Below are 26459 nucleotides of genomic sequence, written 5' to 3' on the forward strand. Positions count from 1 at the left end.
GAAGCACGAGGGAAAGAGTCTCTTTATTTTTGTTCCGCTTCCCCACTTCCGCCTACTTGGTCCGGAAGTCAGGAGTCACGTGGCGGCGTGTCTTTTTTTTTTTTTTCTGTAGGAATTACGGAAATTGTTTTCCTAGGCTCATTCACAGACGTGGGAGAGAAGGTAGCGGGACGTCAGTTAGAACGAAGGCAGGAGAAATAAAGAGCCCTGGGGGAACTGCGTGGAAGTGGAACCTTAGGAGACTGGGTTGGAAACCCTGTAGGAAAGAAAAGAGAGCGCGCCTGCCGGCACGTGTTGTTAGACGTTGGGGGCTTCGCTGCGTTAGTGCTGACGGGCAGCGTCCTGAGGAGAGTGTGTGCGTGTGGGAAGTGGAGGGCTGTCGGGCCCACCCTCTCCTCTCTCCTAACTGGGGACTTCTCGGAGGATGGGGCGGGGGCTGACAAGAAGTGGTCCGCTGTAGGTCTCCCGGACTGCAGGTCGTGGCCTTGCGCTCACGCCGGCGGTTTTGTGAGCTCGCTTGGAAGGAGGCAGCCAGCTTCTGAGGAAGGTTTGAAAGGTCTGAGCATCTGCCGAGAGCTAAACGAGGTGGAGGGACCTCTCGTGAACTTTCCCAGCAACCTTTGTAGTAGAGGGTTAGCAGTTCCCGGTTCTGAAGTTAGACCTGGCACTAGGAAAAGTCTTAACCTCTCCTGCCCCCCTGAACGATGAGAATCACGCAAAGTGCTTTGTGCAGTTCACGCACACAGTGGGAAAAAAATTTTAGGTATAACATTAGTTGCCCTCTTGATGCCTGAACAGCGCTTGGGGGACATTTGCATTGTGCCATACTGTTGTAGTTGCAGATTTTATCTCTGACTGTGGAGGTATTTTTGACCTTTAGCTTACTGTTTTGCCAGTATTTTGTTAAAGTAAAAATGAATGTACAGCCAGACGGTGGTCTCCGGAGTGAGTTCCAGGACAGCCAGGGCTACAAAGAGGAAAACCCCTGTCTCAGAAAACTTAAAAAAAATAAATGTACAAACGAATCATGGGGGTGGGGATGGGGGAACGGGACACCCAACACTGTGAATATGAAAATGAGAAGTTGGGCTGGAGAGGTGGCTCAGTGGTTCAGAGCACTGGCTGCTCTTCCAGAGGTCCTAGTAAGTGTTCTTTCTACACAAAATTACTTTTCCAGATAGATGCCCAGCATTCATGAAACCCAACCGAGAAATGAAGCGCCTTTTTGTGGGTGGGCTTGGACAAGGCATTTCTGAGGCAGACCTACAAAATCAGTTCAGCAGATTTGGAGAAGTTTCTGATATAGAGATCATCACTCGGAAAGATGACCAAGGTAAATAAATATATAACCATTAATTGGATATGTACCAGCTCAGGGCAGGCATTAAAGAAAAAAGCAACTATGGAGCTGAATATTAGTACTAAACATTGAAAATGTTATTTAGTGTCCTGGAAGTATTGTGTATGAAAATTAATTTTGAAACCAGAAAAGTTATAAAACATTTGAATTTGCAAAACATCTTTTGTTTCAATTTTAGGACTCAACATTATATATCTTGTTAAGTAGAATGTCACTAACATACAATCAAGGTGTGTCTTAACTGATTACTTGAGGGGCTTTTTTTTCTTATTCATTTTATTTTGAAATACTTTGTGTTGCTGGAGCTTCTCGTCACGCCAGGTCCCGCTGCTTCAGCCCCAAATGAACATACACAGATGCTATATTAATTATTAAACTGTTGGCAGGTAGCTAGGGCTTCTTACTGGCTAGCTCTGTTTTAATTATTAACCCATAACTGCTCATCTATGTATTTCTACATGGCCTTATCTTACCGGAGAACACCTCGAGCGTCCTATCCTCCCGGGCCCTCCATGGCCTCTCCCTGTGCACCATCTCTGCCTACCTCTCCCAGAATTCTCCTTGTCTCCTAGTCTCACCTGTCTTTCTCCCTCTATAGATCAAAGTCGTTTATTCATCAACCAATAAGAGAAACATATGCAGAAAGATGTCACCTATCAACTTTGTGTATGTAAAAATTCAGTCTTTGGTCTGGTGTGGCAAAAAAAAATATTTTTTTAAAAAATAAGTATGAGCTCACTTTTTAAACTTGGAAAGCTTTTTAAGGCTGTGTATGGTAGTGCACACCTTTGATCCTAGAACTCAGGAGGCATGCAGATATCTGAGTTCAGGGCCAACTAGTCATCTCATTAAAAACAAACAAACAAACAAAAAACAACTACTGAGATTTTTATTGTCCTCTGGATAAGATTTTAAATCAGCCAAATTTTCTTTTTTAGGAAATTCACAGAAAGCCTTTGCATATGTTAACATCAAAATAACAGAAGCAGATCTCAAAAAATGTAAGATCATCATGTACTTTTTATTCTATTTGTCAGTGTGGTGTGTAACTGAAGTGTCTTTGGTTCCATATCTAAGCCTCACTAGTCACTTAAGAGTTGTGTATTGACAACCATGTTTCAATTCATTGAGTTAGTGTCAGAAGACCTAGTATCACATGCTGGTAGGTTTGCTCAGAAACTGTTTTCAAAGAATTTGAACGAAGGACTAAACTTCCATAGAAATTGCTTATTACGCTTATCCCACTGAACATATGGCCAGGCTTCTCCTAAGTCCATTTTTTGGGGGGCAGCTAATTCTTTGTCTTTAAGACCTATTATGAAAGGACATTAGAATATGACCTCGTCAGACCGTATCTTTGAAACTGTGATATCTCTAATTATGAGATTAGTAAAGATAAGGGTAAATATTAACATTCAGTGATTAACATGGGGGAGATGATTTATTCTTTCAGGCATTTAATGTGTTCTAATTTCTCGGAAGTCAAAAAAAAAGGCACTGAAAAGCAATTAAAAGGAATGTGCCACTGGGAGAAAAGAATCAGTCTTTTACAATTACATTTGCAAAAAGATTATTTTTGGTGAGAGTATATATAAGGTAATTTATTTAAACTTATAAGTCCAGTAAATGAAGAGATACAGTGCCTTACCTGATAATGTTACTGTAAGTATTAAGTATTGCATTTGTACATCGTGAATATCTGCTGCATGGAAAATTTTGTTAGTGGTTACATTCAGAAAGCTGACAATAGACACTAGAAAAATCAACTATTAGGACACAACAATTGAAGCACAGTTCAGTCATTAGCTAATTGTGTGCATGCTTTGTGGTGATAACTGGATGATGTGAAAGATTAAAATGCTGCAAGATCCGAAAATGTGCTCTAATTCACCCTGAAAAGATTTCATTGTTTATTTGCAGTGTGGAAAATAACAAAATAGCAAATAAATAGTTATTCACTAGAAGTTCCTGAAATGAGCCTATAAAGTTTTGGTTTACAGTTTATATATTATTTTTTCTGTTAGTCTTCAAGTCATTGAGAGAAAGAAACCTCTAAGCTGGGACTGAAGAAATGACTCAATAGTTGCAGAGGAACCAGATTCACTTCCTAGCACCCACACGGGTGGCTTATAGTCACCTGTGACTACAGGTCCAAGAGATCTGAGGCTCTCTTTTGACCTTCATGGGTATTCATACACAAACAGCCATACTAACATGCATGCACACAAAATAAAATGCATGAAATAAAAATAGATCGTTTTTTAAAAGAGTGGGGAGAAAACTGCTAACTGATCAGACTTAGCCAGGAAGCCTAGGTTCTCTTTGGTTTACTTTTTCTTCTACATTGTAGGTGTCTCTTTTTGACAAATAAGCCTATTTTTCCTAATACTAAGTAATTAACGAAAAATGTACTGAAATATAGTTTTGCATTACAATAAACTTTGGCAATTCTTTACCGTATAGGTATGTCTATTTTAAACAAAACAAAATGGAAAGGTGGAACACTACAAATTCAGCTAGCAAAAGAAAGCTTTTTGCACAGGTAAGATTTGCCCTATGTGAATTTAAACCCAGTTTCTCTATAGTATAATTGCTTTTATAAGTTTGCCTAATTTGAAATTATTAAGTAATATATTGATAGTTGTCATGATTAGTTTCACAACTTGATGCAACCTAAAATCACCTGGGAAGAGAATTTAATGTAGTATTGTCTACATCGGTTTGAATTGTAGGTTGCTTGTGGCAGATTGTGTTGATTTCTATCGCTGATCTGGGAAGTCCTAGCCTGAAAGTGGATGGTACCATTCCCCAGTTTGGAGCATTAGACTGTATAAGAGTAGAGAAAGGTAGTTGAGGACTATGTATGTGTTCATTTATTCTCTCTGCTCTTTACTGTAATGTGACTAGTTGCTTCAGGTTCCTGCTTTTACTTCCCTGCAATGGACTATAATGGACCATAATATAATCCAGAGTTGTGACCTTAAAGAAACCATTTCTCCCCTAGGTTGCTTTTTATAAGACATTTTATTATAGCAACAGAAATGAAAGCAGAACACTAGCAAGTTCTTACCTTGCAAGTAGAGCTGAAGTCTTTCTTGATTCTCCTTTTATTCTAAGCCACCCAGAAAAGAATTAAGTGCTGTTACATGTGCATGTGTATTGCATATGTATGTATTTCTTTGTTTTTCCTTTCTAATACAATCTTCTGTGGCTTTCCCCCTTTTGTAACAACTATCTGTATATCAGAAGTGGCTGTTACCACAGTGTCTCTTCACACTGAAGGACATTTAAACGATTTCTGCCTCTTGCTATCTGTAGATGATCTGAGGATGTCTTATAAATATGAAACTGTTTCTACAGGGTTTATGTCAAAAGCTGATGTTACCTGAATCTTAGAGTTATGTTATTACAGATGATACTGAATTACACATGTTGGTTTTGACTAAATGCAATGTCATACGAAGAGATTGAGAAAAGATATATACATATGAGGCACTGTCTTACTTTTCTGTTGCCATGATGATGAATTTAATTTGGGAGCTCATGATTCCAGAGGGTTAGAGTCCATGACCAGGCATGGCAATAGGCAGGCAAACATAGTGCTGGAGCAGTAGGTCAGAGCTTCCATCTTATTTACAAGCATGAGGCAGAAATACAAGAAACTGTGAGAGACTTGGGCTTTTGAAATCCTAAAGTTCATGCCCAGAAACAAAACAAAACAAAACAAGCCTGGTGGTGGTGGCGGCACAGGCCTTTAACCTCAGCACTCGGGAGGCAGAAACAGGTGGATCTCTGTGAGTTCGAAACAAGCCTGGTCTACAAGAGCTAGTTCCAGGACAGCCTCCAAAGCCACAGAGAGCAGAGGCAGCTCAGGTTGCAGAGCACGGGAGTGGGAGGGTGCATTGTAAGTGCTTGTGAATGGAATGGAAGTTGATACAGACAAGCCTTAACAAAATGTGGGATTAAAGAAATAGTTGATTTGTTTCTCTTTCCAATGTTTTGTGTGATTAGAAGATAGTATAAGTAATTATGCTATTAAAGAAGTGTTTTATTTTGTTTTTTAATACTATTAATGGTATTTTGGTGCTCACTTAGGTGCCTCTAAACATTTTTTCATGGCTGATTTGTTTTTACTTGCCCTTCAATTCAGATTAGCCCAAGAAAGAGAAGAAGCAAAAGCAAAGAAAGAAAAATCAACCACTGGCAATACCAGCTTATTGGAAAAGATTGGAGGAGTAGATTTCCATATGAAAGCTGTGCCTGGAACAGAGGTACCAGGACATAAAGTGAGTCTCCTTCAGTAGAATGTGCCTACTTTGCCGGGCGTTGGTGGTGCACGCCTTTAATCCCAGCACTCGGGAGGCAGAGGTAGGCAGATGTCTGTGAGTTCGAGGCCAGCCTGGTCTCCAGAGGGAGTGCCAGGATAGGCTCCAAAGCCACACAGAGAAACCCTGTCTGGGTGGGGGGGGGGTTGCCTACTTTGTCTTCTGATACCTCATGTTTGTAGGTGTGACATCCAAAGCTGATGCTTTTTCTCCACTTTGGAGCAGTAAGCTTATAGGTTGGGTGTTTTTGCTCATTTGTTTTTAATTTTCAGCATGCATTTATAAGTCTTCAGTCGGCACAACTTTCCCACACTTTATATATAGCAGGTGGGGACTCTTCCTAAGGACATAGGTGGTAATATGGACCAGCGGTCCCAAGATGCTTTTTTTTTACTTTCTTCAGAGCTATTTGTGTTTTTATTGTTACCGTTGTAGGGTTTTCATACAAGCATATAATGTATTTTGGTCAAATCTATTTCTTATTCCTTCTCCTCCAGTTTCTCTCTTAACCACACCACTCCTATGCCACCCACCATAATTTGTTTTTTTTTTTTTTTTTTTTAAACCCTCTGAATCCACTTAGTACTACTGTGTGTGCATAGGTTTAGAACCCACTACTAGAGCATTGGTAGCCTTTCAGTGGCCATGTACCCAGAGAAAACTTAACTCTTCCTCTCCTAAGACCCTTCAGTTGCCAATTGCTTCCCAGTTAGGGGTGGGACTTCTTGAGCCCTTACTCCATCCTTGCTGGGATTTCTGCTGGCTTGATGGTGTACAGGTCTTACACATGCCATCACAATGGCTGCTCCTTCCCTCCCTCTCTTTCTTCTTTTCTTTCTAGACAGGGTCTCCTGTATCCCGAGCAAACCTCAGACTTGTTATTTAACTGGGGATGATCTTGAACTTCTAATGCTTCTGCCTCTACTTCCTGAGTGCTAGGAGTTCAGGTGTGTCCCACTACATCCAGATCATGAGGTGCTGGGGATGGTTCTCAGGGCTTTGTGTATGCTATGCAAACACCCTGCCAAATGAGCTATATCCCAAACCATGGCCACATTTTAATAGGGGTGTGTGTGTGTGTGTGTGTGTGTGTGTGTGTGTGTGTGTATGTATGTATGTATGTATGTATGTATGTATGTATGTGTTTAAATACTGTCCATGATGTAGTTGGAATTTTCTTTCTGTTTTGTTTCATCATACTTTTCTTCTTTGAGACCTTTTATTGTCAAAAACTAAACTCTACAATACTAAAGCCCATTGTGAGTTCAACTTAAAAATTATATTTATGTATTATTATTTTGTTCATATTTATGAAAATTAAAAGTCTTCTTTTTTGTTTTTGTTTTGTCTTTTAGAATTGGGTTGTGAGTAAATTTGGAAGAGTCTTACCTGTTCTTCACCTTAAGAGTCAACATAAAAATAAAATATCCTTTGGTCAGCATTTCACAGTGATTATTATTTCCCAGAGTAATGGAAAAATAGCTTTAGGATTTCACTGCCTCTATCAATAAATTTTTAATTGTTTTAGCATGTTGCTTCTTTCTCTCAAGGTAAGCTCTAATTCTTCTACCTATATAAAGCACATTGAGAATAATGAGTGACATGCAATTTTATGCAATTAAGTGATATGAATGATGACTGCCAAGGAAACACTTTCATTTGTTAATGTATAAATCTTATTAAAGCTGAACATGGTGGCACACCCCTTTAATCCCAGCACTCAGGAAGCTGAGGCAGACATCTCTGTGAATTCAAGTCTGGCCTGGTCTACATGGCAAGTTCCAGGCTAACCAGGGCTATGTAGTAATATTCTGTCTCAAGACAAAACAAAACAAAAAAACCCAACAACTTATTACATACAGATTCACAAGCCATTGCTAATGGACCAGTGCAGGAATAGAGATTTTGGGGCTGTTGTTAAAGAAGACTTAGGAGGAATTGAGGTAGTTTTATAACTGCTAGTGTAAAGTACTTCTAAAAAGAAGATATTAGATAAAAATAGGCTATTAAGCAAAAAAAAAAAAAAAGTATATGGAGAGGTAGTATGAAATCCAGGGTGAGCAAATTCTGATGTCTATTCCATGAGATCTTAAAAAGAAGGCATCCTGGGCTTCCTTGCAGAGGGTGTGTGTATACATAAGAGAGTTTGCTGTAATATTTATCATCCAAGTAATTTTTCTCAACTGATAGTGGTGGTGCTTGATTTTAGCTTTGGCTATGTTATAGTTCAATTTCATAGACCCTAGAAGCTTACTATGTGGAGTCCTCATTTAGTTTGATGGGGAATTGAAGTAGATGAAGTAAAGGATTTGTTCAAGATTAAACATTTTTCCTGTTTCACCCTAATACTTGGTGATTTTTCTTTTTCCTTGACTCTGAGTAACATTATGAAATATGATCCATCAAAATACTGCCACAACCTAAAAAAGATAGCAGAGAATTTGACAGAAAACATTCCCATAACTGACCTCACTTGGGAATTGGAAGGAGGCAATGACCCTATGAGTAAGAAACGTCGAGGGGAGTTCTCTGACTTTTATTTCCCTCCCCAGAAGATGAAGAAAGTGCAGAAGAGCAGGGGCCCAATGGAGTCCAAGGGCTCTGATAGTAGTCTAAGGATTAATGAGGTGATGGAGAGTAATAAATCAACACAGCCAGTGACTGCACACAAGAAAGCCCCTAGTAGCGGTATGCCTTCTCAATCACTCCTTGTGTCCACTTCTAGTACTCCGACACCTGATCATGTTATTTTTCATACTTCTGACTTTGAAATTATCTGGAATAAAAGTAGCATGTCTGATGATGACATTGACTCTGAAGATGAATTAAAAATGATGATTGCAAAAGAGGAAAACTTACAAAAAACTAGGCATTCCTTAGTAAATGAATCTGAAAATGATCCTTTTGAAGTTGTAAAGGATGATTTTAAATCAGATATTCACAAACTTCATTCTTCAGCCAAGTTAGGAAATGACTGTGAATATGACTCCAGTGATACAGATGAAATTATCGCAATGAAAAAAAACATTGTTAAGGTCAAAAACAGTACAGAATCTTCACAACCAGAACAGCCTATAAGCAAGAAAAGTTCTTTTAAAAAGATAGAGCCTTCTAACGATTGTGTTAAAGTACAAAAAACTAAAAGCAACAAAGAATCAGCCCTGGGTCATGGAGTAAAGTGTTTGAATCCCAAATTTCCACCTGACTCCAACGTCAGTGACTGTGAAGAAGAGTCCGAGGAAGATGAAGAATATAAAGCTTTGATGAAAAACTGTCCCCGGGTGAATCTCACTTTGGCTGATTTGGAACAGTTGGCTGGCAGTCATCAGAAGGTTCCAGGAAAAGATGATGAGAGTGATGACTCACAAAACATCAATCAGTGCATATTTGACACAAATTCCAAGACTCCTAGGACTTCCTATGACCTGCACAATGGCCGACAGTGCATTTGTCCTGAGGATATTGTGGCCTCTCTTTTAGAGGAAGAGGACACTTACAGCAAACAAAAACCAGAGGAAACCACTTTAAAGCCAAAATTCCAGGCCTTCAAGGGAATAGGCAGTCTCTATGCAAAAGAGTCAGTGGACAAAACTTTGAAAGAGACTGTTGCCTTTAACAATATCAGTGAACATCAGAGTTCCTTGAAACATGAAGATCATAATAGAATTTTTATAGAAAATGGATCCAAGTGTGCTAATGGCTCATCAAGCAAACTGACTTCATGCCAACCTGCAAAGAAGGTGAATAGCCCAAACCACATTCAGCCTCCAAAGAGACAGTTTACTGTTGAGAGCCAGAGCCATGAAGTAGTGTCCTCTACTAGTTTTGACAAGGAAAGTAAAAATCCTCCCTCATGTCTGTTGCCATTAAAAGGTAAAAAGTCCTTAAATCTTGGTACAAAGAGTCACAAGATAGACTGTGACAGAGACACTTGCCATCTGCCTGAAAGTAGAAAAGCTTCAGAGAAAGAGGGCACTGATACAAGCAATATTACATCTTTTGAGAAACCACGGAAGGTGTGTCTCAGGGAAGATAATCAGAAAAGCACAGCTAGTTTCTCACTTTCTGTTAGTAACGCATCATGTGTGAGTGCAAAGGATAAACATGCTGAAGACAACCAGAAGCGACTAGCCGCCTTGGCAGTGTGGCAGAAAGCTAGAGAAGTGCAGAAAAAACTGGTTCACAGTGCGTTGGCAAATTTGGTGAGTGCATTTACAGTCTATGGATTTAACAAGAATATTCTCAATGTCGAGATTTTCTATCCCATGAAGGTAGATGTGTCCTTAAAGAGCTCATTGTCTTCTTCACAGTGACTACTCAGTTTTTATCCTTGAGATAAAAGTTTAAATCACCTATGCTAATAAGTCTATACTAAAAGGATGCAAAATTAAATTGAAATTTTTGGTTTTTTGAGACAAGGTTTCCTCTCTGGCTTTTGGAGGCTGTCCTGGAACTAGCTCTTGTAGACCAGGCTAGTCTCGAACTTACAGAGATCCACCTGCCTCTGCCTACCGAGTGGAATTAAAGGTGTGTACCACCAACACCTGGCAAATTGAAAGTATTTTAAAGTTATCTAACTATAGTTTGTATAGTGATTAGCAAGAGTTAAATCTTGATGGCATTTACTGTAAGGAGCCTTTGTTCATTCCTCCAGCAATAAAGTCCACTTTTAAGTGCTAGATTCACAGAATCAGGGTTAAATGCTCATGCAGCTGTTGATGCATGGTATGTTGAGCAGACAGTCAAGTCTCTTGGAACACCAAGTCAGTTAGGTTTCCTTAACCCATAGGTGAAGGGAGTAGAAGGAATTTTACTGATGTGGAAAAACAGTGAGGAAGAGGAAAGCTCTTACTGCAAAGGGGAGCCAATTGCCTAAAAGTACATTTTTTTCATGACACTGTATTTATAGAAATGAAGCAGCAGTGATTACGGAGGGGTGAATTATGCAGAGGGTGGAACTTAATCCCTAAAGCTATGATTAGTTGTTTACATTTTTTTTTTTTTTTTTTTTGTCATTTTGGTTTTTTGAGACAGTTCCTTGTGTAGCCCTAGCTGTCCTAAAACTCACTTTGTAGATCATGCTGTCCTTAAACTCATGTAGATCAACCTGCCTCTGCCTCCTGAGCACTGGTACTAAAGGCATGTGTTACCATGCCTGGATAGTTGTGTATATTTGGAATAGGAGTTGGCATTTAACAATACACAGAGCATCCAGCCCAAATAGTTTCTAACACACAACAAAGATTATCTGTGACTTGCACTATCTAAAATGTATATTCTGAACCATTACAGATAAAGTTTGTTAGAGTGTTTTAGAGATCCTTCAGGCTATGATATATACAATACATACAATGGAGTCAGATCTGGAATCAAGGAGAACTTTTTAGAGGTTAAGGACCACAACCACAGCAATGGTGGTTCTTAAAGATACCAAGGTCAAATTAGTAGAATTTGGAGGTTACTGGATATAGAGAGAAAGGAGGCCTGAGTTTCTGTTCTGGAAAAATAGCAGATGATAATGGTATTCCCTGAATGAGGAAAAGAAGGATAAATGAAGGGTATACAGTTGCTGTCTTGAAATGTGATGATGCTTGTGTTTCACTAGGATGGTCATCAAGAGAACAAAAAAACACACATTGTCTTTGCTTCTGATAACGAAAGTGAATCGGAAGAGACACCTACTCATGAACAAAATAATTGTCCAGGAAAGGAGGTGGTGAAGGTAAGGCCTTCCAAATGTTAATTTACTTTGCAGATTCCCGGTCTTGTTTTTCTTTTGTGATAGAAATGCTATGTAACCTATGATGGGAATGTACTGTGTATGTTTATCTTATTGACTGTTAAATAAAATACTGTTTGGCCAATGAGACAGCAAGTAGATGGGACTAGGAGTCAAAGAGGATTCTGGGGAAATGTAGTAGAGAAATGCTGATCCAGGCAGGAAGTGACATAGCAAGGAGACTCATATTTAAGCGAAGGAGAAACAAGAAGGGCCCTATTTTCCCCTCTGCTCCTGCTCCAGCGGCACAATGTGTGATCCACCAGCAAGGATGGATGCCATAAGGCGTCCGATAAGATAAGTCTTATAAAATATATAGATGTATGATAATTGAGACTGAGCTAACAGATGAGAATCCTAGTCATTGGCTAAGCAGCATTGTACCTAATACAAGTTTCTGTGTATTCATTTGGGCCCTAACTCAGGCGGGTGGCTGGCATAAAGCTCACACGTGGTGGTGGGGCTCAGGCAGCTTTTGGTGGAAAGATTTATCGTAACAAACCTAGGCTGCCTTTAAACTTTGAAAAGTTCTGCATCAGTCTGATACTACAATGTGTACCAACACAGTTGTAAAATCTATTGTATAACAAAAGCTCCACACAACTACCACTTCTGCATAAAATCCTAGGGATTGCAGTGAGATAGTTCTAGAATTGCCCAAGCCACTATACCCTGACATGTCAGGGGTTTTGGAGATTTTTTTCTTACCCATGAAACTGTTTGCTGCCTCATACAAAGTCTTAGCAGTGTACATGCAATCCAAGTGGCAACAGGAGTGTGTGGATTAATGATCTGGAAGTCCAGTTACCTATCCCTGATTTAGGAGTTTTCATCTGGCCCACTACATACTTGTCCCTGTAGATGCATGTACCTTGTTGGTTTTTATTTTATTTTATTTATTTTGGGTTTTTTCTAGACAAAACTGTATTGCTTTGGAGGCTGTCCTAGAACTCTCTTTGTAGACCACACTGGTCTTGAACTCACAGAGATCTACCCGCCTCTGCCTCCTGAGTTCTGGGATTAAAGGCGTGCCCCACCACTGTTGGTTTTTAAATGTATGGCAAGATTACATTAGGAGGAAAATGCTGATTATCTCAATTAATAAGCATTTCTTTTTTATCTATAACAGGAGTCTGTGGTTAAAGCATCTGGGAAGTTGTTTGACAGCAGTGATGATGAAGAATCAGATTCCAAGGAGGACAGCACCAGGTTCAACATTAAACCTCAGTTTGAGGGCAGAGCTGGCCAGAAGGTTAGTGAAGACTGGAAATGGAAACAGTTGTAGCATGTCTAAGATTTGAAAGTAGTCCTTAAATCCAGTTAAGGAAAGTGCAGTTCCAATGCGGGATAATTTCTGCGGGAGTGAACCCTCTCTCACCTCTTACTGGTTGATAGTCATTGCAGTTGTGCAGATGGTTATATGAATTTCTAAGTATACTTAGAGACTTTTTCAAAATGTGCTTATCACAACAATCTTTCTTTCCATGTAGCTCATGAATTTGCAGTCTCATTTTGGAAGTGATGAGAGATTCCGAATGGACTCTAGATTTTTAGAGAGTGACAGTGAAGAAGAGGAGAAAGGTAACATTTCACTGTCTCAAACAGTCCTGCTATTGAAGCTAGGGATGTAAGAAGTGACCTGGTGTTTCTCCTTCATTTGACACTCAAAGAAACTGGACTCTTAAGATGAGTTGAATTTAGTTTGTAGTTAGATGTATACTTAATAATTCTTAAGTTTCCTTATATGTAAAATATTTTTTCCTTCAGATATTATTTACTATATATAAGGTATTCTGTTTCCATTTTGTGGAGTGATTTAAGGAGTTTTGGTATTAGTTCTTCTTTGAAAGTCTGGTAGACTTCTCTGCTAAAACCGCCTGGCCCTGGGCTTTTTTGGTTGGGAGACTTAAATGACTTAGGCCCATTTAAAATGTTTACCTGAGCTTATTAACTTTGTTAAGTGATATCTATCAAGAAAATTACCCATTTCTTTTGAATTTTTCATTTTGTAGAGTACAGGTTTTTGAAGTATAACCTAATGATTCTTTGGATTTCCTCTATGTTTGTGGTCATATTTTCCTTTTCATTTCTGATTTCGTTAATTTGTATATTCTGTCTCTTTTAGTTTAGTTAGAGATGTAGTTTGTTTATCTTGTTGATTTTCTCAACCAATTCTTCTGTGATTTTGTTGAAAATAGTTCCTGGGCTTTTGAGCTAGGATTCTTTTCCTTCTGTTCCTATTATTCTTAGGTTTGGTCTTTTCCTAGTGTCCCAGATTTCCTGATTTGTGTCGGTAATTTTTCAGATTCAGCATTTTCTTTGACCAATGTATCTTCTACACCTGAGATTCTCTTCCATCTCTTATATTCTTGCCTCTGTAGTTCCTGTTCCCTTATCTAGATTTTTCATTTCCAGAATTCCCTCAATTTGTGTTATCTTCATTGCTTCTTTTTCCATTTTCAGGTCTTAAACAGTTTTGTTTCCTTCAACTGTTTTTTCTTGGCTTTCTTTAGGGAATTTATTCATTTTCTCCAGTTTCTTGTGTTTTGTGTTATGCTTTTTGATCTTTAAAACTTTATACTTGCCACTAAAGACATTAAATCTAGATTTTATTTTCTCAGTTGTAAATAGAAGTGGGATATTTTGTTTGCTAGTCATGTGATTTCTAAGTTTTTGTGGCAAGAAGTCTTGGAATGAGAGAGATTAACAAATAGGTTAAACTTGTAATTTGGTCTACTTTGAATATATTTGGGTGCATATATGATGATTGAGGTTTCTCTAATGATGAGTGTCAAGAGATTACTGGTTTTTCTTTTTCCAGAGTTAAATGAAAATAAAACTAATGAAGATGAGCTTGCTGCAGAAAAAAAGAAAACATTGAATGTTGTGCAAAGTGTTTTGAATATCAACTTAAACAACCCTACTAGCAAAGGATCAGTGACTGCTAAAAAATTTAAGTATGGCTGATGTTTTGTCCTAGTCATATTTTTCTTTGTCATAAATGCCTAGTGAGCTTAATTTAAAACTCATTTTTTTATTTTGTTTTGTTTTGTTTTTCATGTGATGCTAATGGTCTAACCTAGAGTCTTTCATTTTCCAGTCAAATGCTTTTTGCCTGAGTTAGAGCTTTAGCCCATCTGTGTCCTTTATAAGTTACTGGGGAGAACAGTTGTCAACATATGTCAGACTTTCAAAAAATTCCTTTCCTTTGACCCAGTGATTCACTTTAAGAATCTTATTCTTAAAGTGACAGGCTTGATCTTTAATTCAGGCAGGCAGTTCTCTGAGTTTGATCCCAGCTTCCTTTACAGAGTAAATTTTAGGACTTCCAGGGCTACACAGAGAAATTCTGGCTCCAGAAGAAACTAGTTTTAAATAGTTTCTGTATAACTGGTTTACTAATATGAAGTGACTTTAAATATTAACTGTGAAATTGTTAGGCTGTATATAAATATAACTATTATGGAAATTTTTAAATATATACTTTAGATATTAATGTAATGAAACTCCTAAACCATGGATCCAGCTTCTAATTGGTTGTCATCATGTGACTAGTTTTCTATACCTCATTTAAACTTGTCTTATCTATTGAAATATTTTGTGCAAGTTCTAGATAGAGTGTCATTTTATCTATATATGTGTCTATATGTTAAAAACATTTTCCTTTTATTTGTTTATTGATACAAGATCTCCCTGAGCCACCCAGGCTCATCTTAAATACGGGACAGTAGTCTAGCCTTCACTGCAAGAGTGTTGGGATTACAAGTCTGTACCCGTAACATCCAGCTTGAAGATTATTTTTTTAAACATGCACTGTGTGTGTGTGAGTGTGTGTGTATGTGTGTCAGTGTCAGAGGGTAGCTTTCTGTCCCTCTTCCCTTTCACCAAGTGGATCCTAAGATTCAACTCATGTCCCAAGTCATCATAGTAGCAAGTGCCTTTACTTTGTGAGACATAAAATATTTTTTGGTGTTTGGTTTTTGTTTTTGTTTTTGAGAGGTGGTCTCTATATAGTCCTAGATGGCCTGGAATTCACAGAAATATACCTGCCTCTGCCTCCTGAGTGCTAGAATTAAATGTGTACACCACTGCTCCTGGATGTAATTTTTAAGGTTAAAAGGGATCCAGGAAAACTCAAATAGATCATTTAAAATGTTTATATCAAGATCGTAATTCTTCTTTTTGATAAACACTATTTAGCTTTGTTTTGCCTCCATCTTAGTTTACTTGCCAGTTGCTGGGACAACATACCCTAAAAAAAACTGTTTAAGGAAAAAGGGATCATTTCAACTTAGTTTGAGATTGCAGTACATCATAGTGGAAAAGTCTGAGCAGCAGGAGTTTGAAGAAGCTGGTTGATTTATATCCATAATCACATAGAGAGCAATGCATGCATCTTAAGGTCAGCTGGCTTCCTCCTCTCACATAGTTTAGTATCCCATGCTTAGTGAGTGGGGCTGTCCACAATGAATGAGAATGAGTCTTCCCATTATTAGCTAACAATTGAAACTCACCCTCACAGCTCCTAAATTAGAATTTTTGTACTGACAAATTGTGAATTGCCATTGTTTCAAAATTTATCTCTTCCAACCTTTATTCTTTTTACATAGGGACATTGTACATTATGACCCAACAAAGCATGACCATGCCATTTATGAAAGAAAACAAGACGATAACGAAAAAGAAAGGTAAATCCAGGTCTTTTTTCCCTTCAAATTCTGATGAAGCTGCTGAGAAAACCATGTAGATACTGAAATTTGTGTCATATGTAATTTTTTTATGTGTATTGATGTCTTGCCTGTATGTTTATCTACATACCATATGCATGCCTGTGACACCAGAAGAGGGTGCTGGATCCCTGGAACTGAAGTTACATACAGACTGGAGTTACAGACAGTTATGAGCTGTCATGTGGGTGTTGGATATGGAACCAATGCTCTTAACTGATGAGTCAGCTCCCTCATATAATTTTTGCATAATGTGAAATATGTTTTCATCAACTATTCCAAACTATAAAAGCCATTCTTGGGGGCACCAGGCACACATATGGTATACATTCAATGCAGGAAAAACATTCATATATGTAAAAAAAAATAAATCTTTAAAAAAAATCTTACCATGCAATTAAGGAATAAGTGAGCAATGATCTAAATTTGACTATTGAACTACAGAAGTTTGCCAACTCATGCTTTAGATAATGTTTTCACAGATTTTGTTTGTTTGTTTGTTCGTTTTTTAAGACAGGGTTTCTCAGTGGCTTTGGAGGCTGTCCTGTAACTAGCTCTTGTAGACGAGGCTGGTCTTGAACTCACAGAGATCTGTTTTCACAGATTTGATGTTTGCTTAGGAACCATTTTTTAAATTTCACATCATTTGCCTCTGAAGATTAAGAAGCTTCAAACCCACAACTGGTACCTGTAAAAAACAAACAAAAACCTCCTCTCCCTTTTATTTTTCCTCTTTCTTCTTAACACTTTACTGTAAATAGCAAGAAGAAGCCAGAAAATACCTTCTGTAGCTACCTAAACGTCTCTTTAGCTAGATTTCCATGCCATTTTCTACAGTACCACACATTATCAGTGTTTCTAAAATTCTTCCTCTAAACCCCAATGCAATTTCCCTGACTTTACCAGTCCTTACAACCTCCTCAAAGGGCATGTGGTTTCAACTAGCAGCTGCTTCAAGACCCTTCAGGCTTTTGCCATGATCCCAGTCTCAGAAATCACATGCTACCATATTTACTATGTCCTCTTTACTCCATTTACTATGTCCTCTTTACTATAAGAAATAACTAGGTTGAGTCTGTGCTCCAAGAATTTCTGGGGGAAATTCACTTGTAGCTCTTAAAAGTATCAAGGACCAATTTAAGTTATTATAAGGTAGTTATGACAGTGGGTTAGAGCTGTCTATCTGACAGTGTTACTGGTAGAGTCAGTTTTCATATTTTATCTGTGTGAAATCCTGTCTGGCTTACTTGTGAAATATGAACAGTTTGTCTAAGATAGTCTCCACTATTAAAATAGTTAAATTGCCCTCTTGAGGCTCAGGAATCTATGTGGAAGAAGAGGCAGAAAGATTGTTAAGAGCAGAGGTGATGGGTGACTCCAAGGTCTTCTAGATACAACAGGACTGATAAACATGTGAACTCATAGGAGACTGTGCTAACACTCAAAGCCTGCACAGGTTCAAGCCATATGGTGTCTCAGCCCTGAAAGGGAGAAATGGATTGAGAACTCCCACCCCTAACCAAGTAGCTATCTACTGACAAAAGAAGAGTCAGTTTTCTGCAATGGAATTTCACTGGGTATTTGAACCACACTTCAAGGCAGGCCCCAGGGAGTGTTGGCCAACATAAAACAAATGCATTAGTATTTTTGTAGATTTGGGTTTTTTCATTTCCATTTTTGTGTTTTTGTGTCTATGTTTATTTCTTTTGTTTATGTAACGAGAGAAAAAGAATATAAAGTTAGGTGGGTAGGGGAGGGGGATGAATTGGGGACGGGATAATGGGGTCAAAATATACAGATAGTCAAATAGAGCAATCCTTCCACTTCCATTTAAATAATCCATTAAGAACTTTTGCTTTTTAGCTGAGGAGTGGTGGCACACCCCTTTAATCCCAGCACTCGGGAGGCAGAAGCAGGTGGATCTCTGAGTTCGAAGCCAGCCTGGTCTATGGAGTGACTTCTAGGACAGTTAGGGTTGTTACACAGAGAAACCCTGTCTCAAAACAAACAAACAAAAAAACCTTTTTTTTTTTTTCTTTTCTTCTTTTCCTTTTGTTTCCTTAAGACAGGGTTTTCTCTGTGTAACAGCTCTGGCTGTCCTGGAACTCACTTTGTGTACCAGGCTGGCCTCAAACTCACAGAGATCTGCCTGCTCTACCTACAAGTGCTGAAATTAAAGCTGTACATGCCACCACCATCTGGCCTGCTTTTTCTGATATGTACTATGTGGAATAGATTCTTAATTGGTAAACATTTTAATCTATTAGCTAAAAGCAAAATATTGTTAACATGTTTAAGATCAAAGTATATTCATTTCTAAGTACAGATATTTATGACAATATAAAAATTTTGCAAAGGATAATAATAGACATAGCACATTTGTAATTCACTTCTAAATGCATTTTAATTGTTCTTTTCCAAATTGCAGAATTATAAAACTTAAAATAATCTTAGAAGTCATCTGATTCAACATGTTCATTTTGCAGATGAGAAAACACTCATGAAAGTTTATGGTAGTTCAACTCTTACAGTGTAGTTTAAAGAATGAAAAGAAAATACTCGTGTTTAAGATTTGCATCTGTTATAGATAATGTGTGTAAAAAAAAGTTTGTGTTAAAGATTCAAGGATAAAGTTAGGATTATCTAAATACTTCACCTTTCCTGATGTTGAAAGATTTTCAGAGCTTGTCTTTGTTATATGCATGTCGGTATATGTCATTTCAGTAAAGCAAGACGGAAGAAGAAAAGGGAAGAAGCTGAGAAGCTGCCTGAAGTGTCCCAAGACACGTATTATAACATCGCTACAGATTTGAAAGACATATTCCAAAATAAGGACACAAATGAAAAGGAAGAAGACCTGCCCTGGAACGAGGGTTGCAGTGGAGAGGAGACTGGGGACGTCAGTGATGCTGCAAACCTGACAAGTGGGGCAGAGCAGACCAGCGGGTTCACATTCTCTTTCTTTGATTCAGACACTAAAGACATAAAGGAAGGTATGCTTTTTCTTTCCCACTTTCCTTATTTCAGGCAGACTGAACTTAATTTGTTGAGTTTACGGTAAGTATAATCAATTTCATGTTGTCTCAGTAAGGGACACTCTTCAGTATGCATAAGCAATATGAGATTCAGTATAGCCTGAATTATAAATATGATGTTCCTACAGGAGTGAGAAAAACTATTTTTGCATTGAAGGGAGCAAACTTAAAGCCAGCTTCGATGTGAGTGGAGACTAGACATTAATGTCTCATGATCCTTTTTCTCTTACATGACAACAGTCATGAACAAATAGACTACATTGTTTAAATAGCTCTGTTTCTTAATTCGTCTGGAGATGTCGAGACCTACAGAAAGGGAGAAAGAGCCTTTTTGGTTTTATGTAAATACGCCATGCCATCAATAGGCCAATTATTTCAATATTAGATTTGACAGAATGTAGAAAAAAATAAAAGCAAGTACCTACAATTTTGCATCCTATTTCAGATTTACCCTTAAGAACCAAAAAGTTCCATGGATTTTAAAATAAACAAAGAAGAAAATGGAAATCCTCCTCTTTTTTCTTTTTTTTTTTTAATTGTAAAATGCGCACGTGTGTCGTGTGTGTGTGTGTGTGTGTGTGTGTGTGTGTGTGTGTGTGTGTGTGTGTGTGTGTGTGTGCGCGCGCGCGCGCGCGCGCGCACGCACACACATCCTTGGAAGCTAGAAAAGGGGGTAGCATCCCTTAGAGATGGAGTTACAGGTACTTTGCCTTGGCTTCTCTCTCTCTCTTTTCTTTTTTTGGTTTTTCCAAACAGGGTTTCTCTGTATTGCTTTGGAGGTTGTCCTGGAACTCCCTCTGTAGACCAGGCTGGCCTCGAACTCAGAGATCAGCCTGCCTCTGCCTCCCAAGTGCTGGGATTAAAGGCTTGTGCCACCAACACCCGGCTGCATCAGCTTCTTGAGTGTCAAGATGGTAAATGTGTGCCACCTGGCCAAGACACTTTTTCAGAAGTCTCTTCCTTACCCAGTATAAAGAATGTACAGCTTTGTGGAAATTTCCTATAAAAGGCAGGAACCAGGGATGCACAACTAACTTCAGTGAGGGTGCTTCAAAGATCATTGTTTAAAATAGACATGGGCTAAGTGGGGGCTCAGCAGTTTAGAGCCTGTTCTATTCTTGCAGAAGACCCAAGTTTGGTTCCAGCACCCACATTGGGTGACTTACAACCTCCTGTAACTCCAGCTCTAGAGGGATCCAATTCCTCTAGCTATTGAGGGCACTTACACTCACTGGCATATATACATAAATAAAAAATTTAAAAAGCACCGTGTGTTTAACAGATACTTGTCAAATGTCAGCGCTGTGCTACCCCTAAAATGGCTAGAGAAACATAGTAGCTTTTCCAAAATGCAAATGAGTTCTATTTTGTTCTATTTTGTTTTTCTCTGTGGTTTGACAGTTGAATGGAATATGAACTCTAAATACTGTAACTTTTGAGAGCCAAGTGTGAGAAATAAATTGGCCCTATAATTAGTTTTAGATACAAACAACCTACTTTGGAAACTTGTGAGAGATTGTGAAGATCTCACAGCAGTTCCAGAGAGTTGAAAATAAAAACATAAATGTGTTCCTTGTGTATGAATAAGCAGGAAGAGATTCCTGTTTCATTGTGTGTGGAAGCTTCCCCCCCCCCCCTTTTTTTTTTTTTTTTGGTTTTCCAAGACAGACTCTCTACACATTCTGATTATTCTGGAACTCACGTAGACCATGCTTACCTCAAACTCACAGAGATCCACCTACCTTTGCCTCCGGAGTTCTGTAATTAAAGGTGTGCTCCACCAGATCTGGCCCTATAGGTTTCTTTTAACAGTATCTAGGCTATGCTTCTTTCTTTGAAAATTATATTGCTCATCTGTACACCTTTAGCTTTTAGCTTTTTTGGTTTTTCGAGACAGGGTTTCTCTGTGTAGCTTTGGAACCTCTCCTGGCACTTGCTCTGTAATCCAGGCTGACCTTGAACTCACAGAGATCCACCTCTGCCTACTGAGTGCTGGGATTAAAGGCCTGGGCCACCGGTGCTTTAGCTCATTTTATAATGTTATATTCCTTATCTGATCACTAAACAGTGGCATTTTACAACTGAAAAAGATAATGCTCCTTATCTTAGGGACTAGAATGGTAGCATTGCCTAGCATGAACAAGGCACTGGATTTGAGCCCACAACTGGAGAAGAAAACACTGATATCTATTTTATTATACTAGAAGTTTAGTCATGATTGCATAGGACAGGAAATCAGTTTACTGAGTTGAGAACTATGTGGTTGCTAAGTCATAATTGTATTGCCTTTCATTGTCATAACAATATAGATACCTATAGAATCGAACCAGTGAAACGTGGGAAGATAGTCTGTCAGGAAGATCCCCGCTTCCAGGATAGTAGTTCAGAAGAAGAAGAAGAAGAAGAAGAAAAAGAAGAAGAAGAAGAAGATGTTACTAAAGAAACAGATCACAGAAAGCCCAGTCCTGGGTAAGCAGTTTATGCGTTAGCATGTGTCATGGTTAAAGACATGCTTTGGCAGCATTGTATAAGTATCTAGAACAAATTTTATCAGGCTCTGTACAGAGTTCTCTAACCTTTTACTAACAGTAACTTTTAGATGGCAACTTGTGGCACATACAACATGTACAGATCAGTGAGGCTGATGGTAACATTCCTGGTTTGGAAATCAGATGCTGCAGTTGACTTGGGTACCAGTTGAGTAACTCTGGCAAACAGGGTAACACTGGGAATGAGTATTGACACCCAGAATGCGAAAGACAGAGCTTATACTTAATTCCTCATTATCAGAACTTTAGATGGAAGACTGTTGAGTGGAGATGGGGTGGGGTTATTTCAGTGCACATGAACATGAGCAAAGTGCAGAGCAGCTTGACAAGGTTTCTCTGTGTAGCCCTGGCTGTCCTGGAACTCCCTCTGTAGACCAGATTGGCCTCAAACTCAGAGGTCTGTCTGCCTCTGCCTCCCAAGTGCTGGGATTAAAAGTGTGTGCCATCATCACCCAGCTGCACAGCAACTTCTTTAAAAGGATATTTTTCCTTTGTTCTTTTTGTTGTTGTTGTTTTGCTACTTAGGTTTCTTGGTTTTGTTTTAGGCAGGGCTTATATCACCTAAATTAGCCTTGAATTCATTATATAGCCAAGGCTGCTTAGAATTCCTCCCCCTTCTGTCTGTACTTAACAAATGCTGGGGTTATAGGCATACACTATCATACTAGCTGTAATAATTTCTCATATGTTAATAGTAATTTTTGCCTTTTTCTCTCACTTATTTTTCAGAGAAGCATTTCCTGAGAAAGAGACCACAAGATTTTTCTTTTTCACTGAGAATGATGACAGACTTCGTGGTAGGTCCGTTCTTCCATTCAGGGGTGTGGAACAGGCAGCAGCACAACTCTTACTCATTGTGTATTGGACACAGTAGCTCCATCTGGAAATTCTGATCCATTATTCTGTGATGTGTTTTATTTCCATCCATTAGAAAGCTCTTAGGGACCGATAGTGCTTCTGTTACATTTTTATTGCTTGTTCATTATTATCAACAAGGACTTGCTTAGACATTAACATACAAAAGCCTAAGTTTTCACTACTCTAGAAGTCCACATGAAATCTCTGAGGCTGATGATGTACTAGAATTGGCAATGTCCTCAGATTGTCCATGTTAATAATTTGCTGCCTTATGCTTCCATTTTTCTCATAGGTTCTAACTTATTCTGGTGTGGTGTGGGAAGTAGTATTAGCAGAAGTTCTTGGGAAGCCCGAACAAGTAGTCTCCTTTTGGTGAGTAATTGTGTCTCTAATTGTTTCTCCAAAACTAGATACAGTATTATGTTAGCGTTACTTTCCCCATAGTATAAGAATAGGAGTAAGATGTGAAAGTTTAAAAATATGACAGCTGAGAACATGTCTTAAACTCTAGAATTATACTACTAAAATGAACTTAAATGTTCTTTAATTGAAATATGACAGGTTCTGTGCAATCTGTAAAATTAGGTACTATAGAGCAGATTTTTTATTTTGAATGAGTGAGGGGATGATAGATGGATAGATAGATAGATAGATAGATAGATAGATAGATAGATTTTCAAATCATGTACTCAAAACATCCCAGCAGAAACTGAGTAGGAAACCCCCTTTAAGGCAGTCAGCTGGAGTTTCCAGTTGAGTTTCTATCCATTCCTGAGCTTCCCATGGCTGAACTCCCAGCTTCTCTTTCCCACTACAGGCACTTTTTTATATCATAGAATAAACACAGTGACATCTGATGTTCTTTCCTCCCTGTCATAGAGTTGGTAGGCCATCCCATACCCAGACAGGGTTCTTGGAGGACACTTGATAAAAAACATACTTAGGTGTGCAATGAGTGGGGTGGGGAATCCCCTCTTCCAGAGCCAGCATCTCAGTGAGCTCAAACAGCACATGTCAGTTTACCATTATGGTGTGCATTACACAAGTGTATGTGAAGAGACTGAAGAGTGGCTCGTTTAAGGGACTAGTCTAAGTCTAGTCAGTCTCCTAAGTTATAGAAATCAGGAGGTTTTTCAAAGCCTAAGTTACAGTTCCCTAAACATATAAAACAAAAATTGATATATCCTGTACATTCCAGTGAGTACTTCCAGAATGGGTTTCTATGACTTTAAATTAAAGTTTACTTTGCTGAAGGTGAGAAATTTGTGTTTATTGTTAATAAAAGCTTCTTATTTTACTATTCTTTAGGATTGTCGGAAGAAACATAAAGAAGCGAAAAGGAAGGTGAAAGCAAATTAGCCAATATTGAATGTGCAAATGGCTCACCAAATCTCCAAAAGAAATTAACCCAAAAAATTGTTTATTGACAAAGAAGAAATTCCAGAGTAGAAGAATATTTAAAGCCTGGATGATAATATATCATTCTGATTACTATTTGTTCCTTTGGAATTTTTCTGTATCTCTTCCTTGGTGATTGTGTCCTAAAATTAACTGAGCCAGCTGTGGTGACACAAACCTGCAGCCTCAGCACTTGAGAGGGGGAGTGGGGGAACCGTTTGAGTCCTGGAGTTTAGACCACATGAAGCCACACAGCGACATCCCCCTCAGATCAGGGCTCACTCTTGTTTTTCATCCTAGATAACTAGTGGCCATCTCTGGGTGGATGGCTTACACAAAGCCCTGTTTAATAAATGGTTTGATGCACTTGTGCTTAAATATTTCTGATTATACTAAATATTCTTTACCTCCAATTTGTCTTTTAAAACTGAATTACAAGTCAGTTTTGAGTTCTGTACGTATGTTCTGATGACAAGTTGAAACTTTTTAATAAATGGTTCTGTATATTTTTTTATTTCTGATTATTCTAAATACTCTTTAGTTTTGTCTTAAACAATAAATTACAAGTTAATTTTGAGCTTTGTACTTGCATTCTGATGACATGTTGACTTAAATGTGGGACATTCAGACTAACACCTTAGAGTTGTGAGGACCAGGGAAGAAAGACAGTACAGTATGTTCTTGACTTTCGCCTCATCTAATTAGTAAACAACAGGGAGATGGGCCTGTCAGTCCCAAAAGTCCAATTAGACCCAAGTTTATGAAAATACTATCTAAAAGACCACTTACTAGTCAAGAGTCAGATCCCAAGTCCAGATAAGAGTGCAGGTTTCATATTTCACTAAGTCTAAGAATCAAGGTAGATAGGTCTCTTACTAAAATGAGCTCTGGCTAGGCATTGGTGCTGCACACTTTTATTTCAGCACTCAGCAGGCAAAGGCAGGTGGCTCTCTTAGTTTGAGGTCAACTTGGTTTACAGAATGAGTTCTAAGACAGCCAGAGCTTCACAGGGAAGCCCTGTCTCAAAACAAAACAGCAAAACCCAGAAAGACAAACCAAAAGAGAGCTCTGTGCAAAAGGGTGTTAGTCCTAAGAGCCTTTTTGAGCTACAATGTGCATCTCAAGTTAGTGTGTTTTTTTGTTTGTTTTTTTGAGACAGGGTTTCTCTGTGGCTTTGGAGACTATCCTGGAACTAGCTCTTGTAGAACAGGCTGGTCTCGAACTCACAGAGATCTGCCTGCCTCTGCCTCCTCTGTGCTGGGATTAAAGGTGTGTTTTTTGATCTACATTTGCTGAAATACAAAAATCTATTGGGATCTATTCCTGGGTTGTTAAACATTATGTCTCCACTGCCTATATCTGTGTCACACAAATTCTCAGTTCCTGTGGTTTGGAGTTTTTTTGTTGTTTTTTAGTAAAATAAGATACAAGGACTGGAGAGATGACTGCAATTAAGAAGGCTTGTCAATCTCCCAGAGAACCCAGTTCACAACACCCATGTCAAATAGCTTACAATCTCTGGTAACTACAGCTCAGAGAGATCCCATCTGTGTGTGTCATCTTGGCCTTTGTGGGCCACTATACTCACATACATGTGTCCCCACCACACAAACAAACAAACAAACAAACATACATACATACAAAAATAATTTAGGTAAGTAAAATAGGATACAAAGTACTAAGTAGCTTAAAGAGGTCTAGATTGTTTCTAGGATTTCAGATTTACAGATTAAAAACTTGGCAAGATTCTTGAGGTGTTCCAGCTTCTCTTGATGTAAATAACATACTTCATTATTTCTTACCTAATGGTCCTAGTAAAAGTCACAATTTTGCTCACAGATACTAAATTTGGCTAGGATTCTTTGCTCTCTATAGTCATTGGGGTGTATTAATGGGCACAGAGGTTCTGCTTACATGTCTGGCCCATTCAATGTCTATTCAAGGGCTTCTTTAAAGTGTGGCAACTAGAATTCAAGGGCAAGTGTTCCCAGAGACAGGAAGCATGCTTCCAGTCTCCTAACTTCTGGGCCAAAAAAAAAAAAAAAAAAGCTCAGCCCCTGGTTCTATACAGGTTATATCAATGGGATGAACCAAAGAGCTTGTGTCCATATTTGAGTCTGTCAAGAACTCCAAAGTAGATAGCGACAAGTGACAATTTTCATTCCCAATTTTCTGCCGGGAGATAAAAATGATCTGATTTCTCTAATATTCATGTATAATTTGTCTATTTTGCTTATGCTCTGTTTGCATTTGCTGTTTTGTTTGGTGCTTTATGCAGACTTGGTAAAGCACTACCACTGTACTATGTCCCCAGCTAGTTTTTCCTGACTTCTTAAAAAAATTACTCTTGAATCTAAGTATTAGTATATTTTGGCCACAGTTAACTAATCTTCCAGAATTTTTTTTTTTTTTTTTCTTGAGACAGGTT

The 26459-nt window shown here is 38.4% G+C and overlaps 1 protein-coding gene across 6 annotated transcripts; it reads left to right on the plus strand.

The window, feature by feature from the left end:
• The first annotated feature begins 62 nt into the window (after positions 1 to 62).
• Positions 63 to 24545, plus strand: Nol8 (nucleolar protein 8). Of its 6 annotated transcripts, none has more exons than XM_027409929.2 (17): positions 63 to 162; positions 1178 to 1333; positions 2299 to 2361; positions 3824 to 3902; positions 5511 to 5646; positions 7041 to 7109; positions 8070 to 9887; positions 11291 to 11407; positions 12594 to 12716; positions 12955 to 13045; positions 14286 to 14421; positions 16075 to 16152; positions 18916 to 19184; positions 21536 to 21695; positions 22505 to 22572; positions 22926 to 23005; positions 23942 to 24545. In XM_027409929.2, the coding sequence occupies exons 2-17, from the start codon at positions 1195 to 1197 to the stop codon at positions 23990 to 23992; spliced, it is 3477 nt and encodes a 1158-aa protein (XP_027265730.1). In that variant the 5' UTR covers positions 63 to 162; positions 1178 to 1194; the 3' UTR covers positions 23993 to 24545. The 6 variants fall into 6 exon arrangements, with proteins under 6 accessions (XP_027265730.1, XP_027265735.1, XP_027265732.1 ...); XM_027409934.2 differs by lacking the exon at positions 63 to 162 and adding an exon at positions 212 to 556; XM_027409931.2 differs by lacking the exon at positions 63 to 162 and adding an exon at positions 223 to 355.
• The last annotated feature ends 1914 nt before the right edge of the window (positions 24546 to 26459 follow it).

This window comes from Cricetulus griseus, chromosome 3 (genome assembly GCF_003668045.3).
Source record: "Cricetulus griseus strain 17A/GY chromosome 3, alternate assembly CriGri-PICRH-1.0, whole genome shotgun sequence".
NCBI classification, from domain to species: Eukaryota; Metazoa; Chordata; class Mammalia; order Rodentia; family Cricetidae; genus Cricetulus; species Cricetulus griseus.

Bases quoted from the DNA above. Each gene is read 5' to 3' on its own strand.
- Nol8 (XM_027409929.2), top strand. From the start codon at position 1,195: ATGAAACCCAACCGAGAAATGAAGCGCCTTTTTGTGGGTGGGCTTGGA. The intron at 22,573-22,925 runs GTAGGTCCGTTC...TTTTTCTCATAG, and splicing joins GAATGATGACAGACTTCGTG to GTTCTAACTTATTCTGGTGT. The intron at 23,006-23,941 runs GTGAGTAATTGT...ACTATTCTTTAG, and splicing joins GAACAAGTAGTCTCCTTTTG to GATTGTCGGAAGAAACATAA.